Raw genomic sequence first — 6,091 nt, forward strand, 5'->3', positions numbered from 1 at the left:
TCGCGCCCCCCAACCCCTGCCGTGACCTCCAGAGTGGCTACCCAGAGCCACTGTCTGCTAGCCTGATGTTAAATGCAACTTGTGGCCCTTGTCTACTGCAGCTGATGGGAGGAACATGGGTGCCAGATCCCTGGGTGGCCCTGGGCAGGCGGGACTCCTGTGAGAGCTGAGGCACTTGGAACCCTCCAGTGATGAAGCTCCAGTTACTTCCCTCGCTGTAAATACAAATAGCTCCTTGTAACTACAGGCTTTTCTAGTTATACTTTCTCTTCTGCCCTCTTCCCTCAGCAATTACTGCTCTGAAGGAGCAGATTGGCTGGAGATACAGCCTTCTGTCTGTTGGGGTGCTACAGCTAAGCATCGTCATCTGCGGATCACTGCTGCGACCCATTATCATCAAAAAGCAAGAAGAAGTGAAACCGCAGCCTCCAGAAGAGCCCACGGAGATAAAGTACATGCTTGAAAACGAGCAAACACGCACCTCAATAGAGTCCATAGACTCAGGAGTAGAAATAACTACCTCACCCAGCAATGTGCCTGGAAAAACCAAAGCAGAGCAGAAAAGTGAAGAACCAAAGGAACACGTACAGATACTTGCTGAAAATAACAGCACCCCTCCAGAACCAAAAACCAAACTACTGGACTTTTCTGTGATGAAAGACTATAGCTTTATCTGTTATGCATTCTTTGGCCTGTTTGCTACCCTGGGCTTCTTCGCTCCCTCCCTCTACATCATTCCCCTGAGCCTCAGCCTTGGCATCGGCAAAGACCGCTCTGCGTACATCCTGTCGGCCATGGCGATCGCAGAGGTCTTTGGAAGAGTTTCAGCTGGCTGGGTTCTCAACAAAAAGCCTATCCGCAAGATCTACATCGAACTCATCTGTGTTGTTCTGCTGTCGGTAGCGTTGTTTGCCTTCCCTTTTGCCTCCGAATTCTGGGGCTTGATGACATGTAGCATATTTTTTGGGTTCATGCTCGGAACAGTAGCGGGCACGCATATTCCCCTCCTAGCAGAAGACGACGTGGTTGGCATCGCAAAGATGTCTTCTGCAGCTGGAGTCTACGTCTTCATTCAAAGCGTAGCTGGGTTGGCTGGACCACCCCTTGCAGGTAACTAAAACTTTCATCTTTGGGGCTGTTTGGGTGTGTTTGACAGCTGTTGGTGCCGATCTGTCTAGAAAGTGTTCTGGCAGCGCTAACCATAATACTGTCCTAAAACCCCTGCAACTAGTCTGAGGAGGCTCTAGGAGCCAGCAGCCTGCTGCAATGCAGCTCTGCAGAGTCCCACAGATGAGGCAGTCTCTGCTGAGGAACCTCAGAGGGGAGGAAAACACTGCAGTGCTACCCTGATCCTCCTAGAAACCCAAAGCTGGATCACTTCAGGCTCTAGCAAACAGCAGGAACAAACCGCTTTCACTGCGTGCGTGCTTCTGCTGCATACGGCAGAAAGGTGAAGTCCCTGTTGTAGTAAGGAGATGCTTGGTGCATCTCGGGCTTAGCGTCCCTGCAGTGCCCAGAGGCTTCTGACGTACCTGAAGATGCCCCTCCGTACCCCTGAACACTGTTTTACTTTAAGCTAGCATCTGTCTGCCATTGAGTATCTCTTGGTTGCAGGTAACGCATTGGGTGGTACCCAGATTAAAAATCCTGGGGGAGGGATGGGTGGGCAAGGGAGAGGCGGTTGCGGCCACCTGCTTTAAGTGTGTTTTCCGTAGGTGTCTTGGTGGATACGACACAGAACTACAGCTCAGCCTTTTACTCCTGTGCGGCTGGCATGGTCCTGGGTGCTGTGTTTCTGTCGCTGGTGAGACCATGCAAGGCTGGGCTGTGCCGGCGCCAGCAGCAGCACACAGAGGAGAGCGCAGCAGTGGTGGCACCAGACTTACCAGATGACTTTATTGAAATGGATATCACAAAAGCAGAAAATTCAGGAAAAGGCTGTGACAGCGCGGCATAAACCCCCCTGTTAGTTCTCTATCTAAAGTACTCGGTGTCATACTGTGGGAAAACGTCAGCTCTGCTCCACCTTTTAAAACTACATTCTAAAGGGAATGTGAAATTTTAAATGTGAACAGTTGCTGCCAACTCCTTTTTTTTAATTATTAGAACTTTTTTAACCAACAATGGAAAGCTCCATAGAAAATACAGATAGCCACATAATTACAACTGTCTAGCATGAAGATGTGATGCACACTCCTGCTTTCCTGATAACCACCATAGGTAAAGGTTTGCCTGACCCCAGAAAAACTGAGAACAGCAACAGCAGAGCAGCTCAGCCTCTGCCTGTCCTCACCCGTCACCTACTGCAAACTCCACACAGCCAAGAGACTGATGATCCAAACTGGAGACAAGCATTTCTACACTACCAGTAGCCAACTGAATCTTCTTCTGGAGGAATACAGACTCAACGGTTTTGATTTGAGGAGGAGGCGAGGCTAGATAGCTAACCTAACCCATTGCTAATGTTCTTCTAATTAACTTGAACGTCACAAATGCTGGGAAATCAGAGGCTCCATATGTCTTTATGGCCAGTTATTACTGCACATATTTTATAAGATCATTTTTCCTCTCCTGATTGGTATCCTTAGAGCTGTTTTCTATTGATAGTCAGATCCAATGTACTGTTTCTAATTTAACTAGTATTTATTAATTTATTCTGAGATTGTTAAAGGAGGTTAGCTTCAATAACTGGAGAGGAAAAATCATCTGGGGCATAATGGAAAGCCCTCTTGACATCCGTCTCTTCAATACCTATCTTGTATTGCTAGCTTGTGAAATTGTTGGGAAACTTACTCTTACAGCTTAGAGTGTAGCTGTTTTTAATAGGTATGTCTTAGGTAACCCAGATGTTATTTAAAAAGGAAAAAATAATAATAAACTCCAGCTGCAGCATCTCTTTCCATAAGGCCTCAGCTGGTGTCAATGGACCTAGTTCTGCTGCTGCTCCCAGCCCACCCCACCCCACATGGAGGATAGGGCCCAGTATGTCTTAATGTACCAAACCCATCGCTTACAGGTGCACAAGGAAATCTTTGCCACATCACCAAATGAGCGTGGAACCCCCCATTACCCAGCTCCTCCCAGTCTGCTCCTGCGTCTGCCAGCTGCGGGGGCGTGGGGCGGCTAGTGGGAGCAGTAACCCCTTCCCTGGCTCGCCCCGCTCCCCCAAAGTCAGCACAAGGCTTTTACTTTTTTTTTTTTGCTGCTGACTTCAGTGAGCAATGAACTGGAGCCTGTGCACGTTGAAAGCGTGAAGGGAACAAGGAAAGGCAACATACTGGCTGTTCATTGAGTCTTAAGGGGCGAGATTCCTCCTCGCGGTGACACAAGCTTGCTTACCCCACCTATATGCATCTTAATGCCTGTCGGCAACTCAGGGGGACAAATAAAACAAGTCTGTTTTGGTTTGGGGAAATCCCAACCAGCATTTCTGTGTATTTAAGTGGAAGTGGCATCACACATTAACTGCTACGCTGACCTGTCTGTATTTTACCAGCCATAGAAATGTGGGACAATCTGTTAAAAAAACAAAAAACTCTTTTTAGGAAGGTGCTTGATTTTTTTTTTTGTGTCTTAGATGTTCAAACAAAAGAAAAAAAAAAAGAAACAGGCACTCTTGCAACCAAGTGGCTAGAGCAATTCATCCTCACTGCCCGAGACCTGCGGTCTCGCGTCCTTCCTCTGCCTCAGCACTTTATCACGGCCAGCAGAACCTCGCCGCGTTGCACCCGGGACTGGAAGACCCCTTAAAGAGAATAAGAGTTTTGCGAGTAAACGAACAAATACGGATGTCGCATTAAGATGTACTTTTTATTTATTGTTAATTTATGATACTTCAAGCGTTTTGGTAAATGTTCTGTAGACTATAATTGTGAGATTATGGAAGTCTTTGTGATACGAGACCTCACTACAGCACTTTGCTATTACAACTCTGCTTGGAAGTGGAATAAGGCCTCCAGGTTTTGCGTGTGTGTGGAAGCTCCCTGTTCTGCAGATTCGCGAGGTTCTACTGTAACTTAATTTAATTCTTGGGATTTTTTACCACAATTTCCAATACAGATCAAATAATATGTTTGTCACTGACCTCACCGTATGTTTCTGTTCCTGTCTGTGTAGCGGCACGAGCAGGGGAGCGAGTGAGTATGTGTGTGTGCGGGCACGGAAGAGCCAGAGCAGGATTTACTGATCTGTTTGTATCGTACCTAGCGGACTCTGGAAATACTCTAAACCACTGAGTTTTGCAATAAACTTTTTCTTTTTTTTCTCCCCCCTTTTTTTTTTTTAATAAAGCAAATGAAGACACTTTCTTCCTCTCCCTCTTCTCCATCCCTGGGACGAGGCTGAGGCTGCTGGGGTCTGGCCACCGCTTCCCCTCCCGCAGGGCTCTCGCAGCGTGGCTCTCACAGCGTGGCTGTCACATGCCGCTCCTCAGCCTGAAGTGGCATGTTTACCCTGCAAGTTGGGCAATCCCACCTTCTGAATTTGTGTCTTGGAAGCTGGTGGATTAGCGCTGACCTTAAGGGTCCTCTTGTAAACCCTTAGCCAGGAGGCTGATGAGAAGGAGCCTTTTCTTCTCCTGATTGGTGGCTGAATTGGCACTCAGGAACATTATCGTGGTGCCTTCATAAGCACGCAATCATGTAATTATTTTATCATCTCAGAATTGCAGAATACTTTCTCCATGCCAGACTAGGCGGCTCGTGTATCAGAACTCAAGCTACTAAATAGCAGAGTATTTGCACTAAAGGGCAATTTTCTCTCCCTCAGACCTTATTTATTTCTTTTTACACCAGCTGAGAAATGCCCTTCCCTGCTCAGCTCCTAACTCCTACCATCACCAAACCCTGCAAGGAGTAATTCCAAATACCCATGCGTGTACTGGGGTTGTAAAGTAACCACTTGAGGGAATACTCACGCCACTGATACGTATTAAGTGCAATTTGTTCTCATTCTGGTTGCAAAACAGAGGTGCTCACCCACGCAGGTGCTGTGGACTTAATGCAAATACCAAAGTCCCGGGAAGCTAATCTGCCTCTAGATTTGACTTGGGCTCAATTACAGCAGTGAACAAACATTATTTGCAACAGCTTCCTCAAAAACAACCTTCCACCCCCCCAAAAAAACGCCATACCAAGGCTGCACGCTGTTCACATAAATAAAACTAACGCTATCAGATGTCTCCCTGCACAGGAACAGCGCTCGCTTCTGCCAGCCGCGGTGTTCCTCTTGAAAGAGGAATATATAAACTGTGTAAACTCTGGTAGTCAATGAGACCAGTGCCAGCCAAATGTAAATAAAGGAAATTACACAAGGTCAGCTCACAGAAGGACAAAAAGCCCTCAGACCGCAGGTATCCCTCCTGTCTGAAGCAGAAAGGAAGCTGTACAGTGAGTTTGTTTGTTGTTTTGGGGTCTTTAAAAAAAAAATTTTGAAATTAAAAGGAAGGGCAACCTCCTGTTCTTTTTCACTTGTCTTAGATAAGCTGACATCAGGTACTTAAGGGGACAAATGAATTTAAAAATAGCTAAACTGGTTTTTGGAAAAATAAAGTAGGTGCTTACAAAACAACCAGAGTGTTTTAACGCTTCCCTTCAGATGTTACTTGTTAGCATCTGAGATCATCATTTTCCAGCTGCCTGTAGTAAACATGACCTGAATTTTCAGAGTGATGCAAGCCCAAGCAGCAGCCTGCCTTCCTCCCTCCCTCCTTAAAGCTCATCTTCAAGAGGCTTCACAGGTCGGGTTCAGGAAAACTTCCCTTTAACTTGGGGCTTGGTGTGAAGGCTGAGAGAGACAGCGCTGCTGCCCAGAGGAGCTGTTTTATGCTCGACGTCCGCTCCAAAAGACCCGACCCCAATTCCCACCGGGACACCGCCCCAAGCAGCAGCCTGCCTTCCTCCCTCCCTCCTTAAAGCTCATCTTCAAGAGGCTTCACAGGTCGGGTTCAGGAAAACTTCCCTTTAACTTGGGGCTTGGTGTGAAGGCTGAGAGAGACAGCGCTGCTGCCCAGAGGAGCTGTTTTATGCTCGACGTCCGCTCCAAAAGACCCGACCCCAATTCCCACCGGGACACCGCCGTAGCAAAGCGTGGG

General features: G+C 47.3%; 1 protein-coding gene across 1 annotated transcript in view; it reads left to right on the plus strand.

Annotated features, from left to right (window-relative positions):
• SLC16A6 (solute carrier family 16, member 6) overlaps window positions 1–1,957 on the plus strand; it is a 4,590-nt gene extending 2,633 nt beyond the window's left edge. The window contains exons 4-5 of the mRNA XM_010145024.1: window positions 289–1,110; window positions 1,716–1,957. Coding sequence (XP_010143326.1) covers window positions 289–1,110; window positions 1,716–1,957 — 1,064 coding nt within the window. The remainder of the gene's footprint in view (window positions 1–288; window positions 1,111–1,715) is intronic.
• The last annotated feature ends 4,134 nt before the right edge of the window (window positions 1,958–6,091 follow it).

Source organism: Buceros rhinoceros, unplaced genomic scaffold, assembly GCF_000710305.1.
Source record: "Buceros rhinoceros silvestris isolate BGI_N320 unplaced genomic scaffold, ASM71030v1 scaffold16771, whole genome shotgun sequence".
Taxonomy (NCBI): Eukaryota; Metazoa; Chordata; class Aves; order Bucerotiformes; family Bucerotidae; genus Buceros; species Buceros rhinoceros.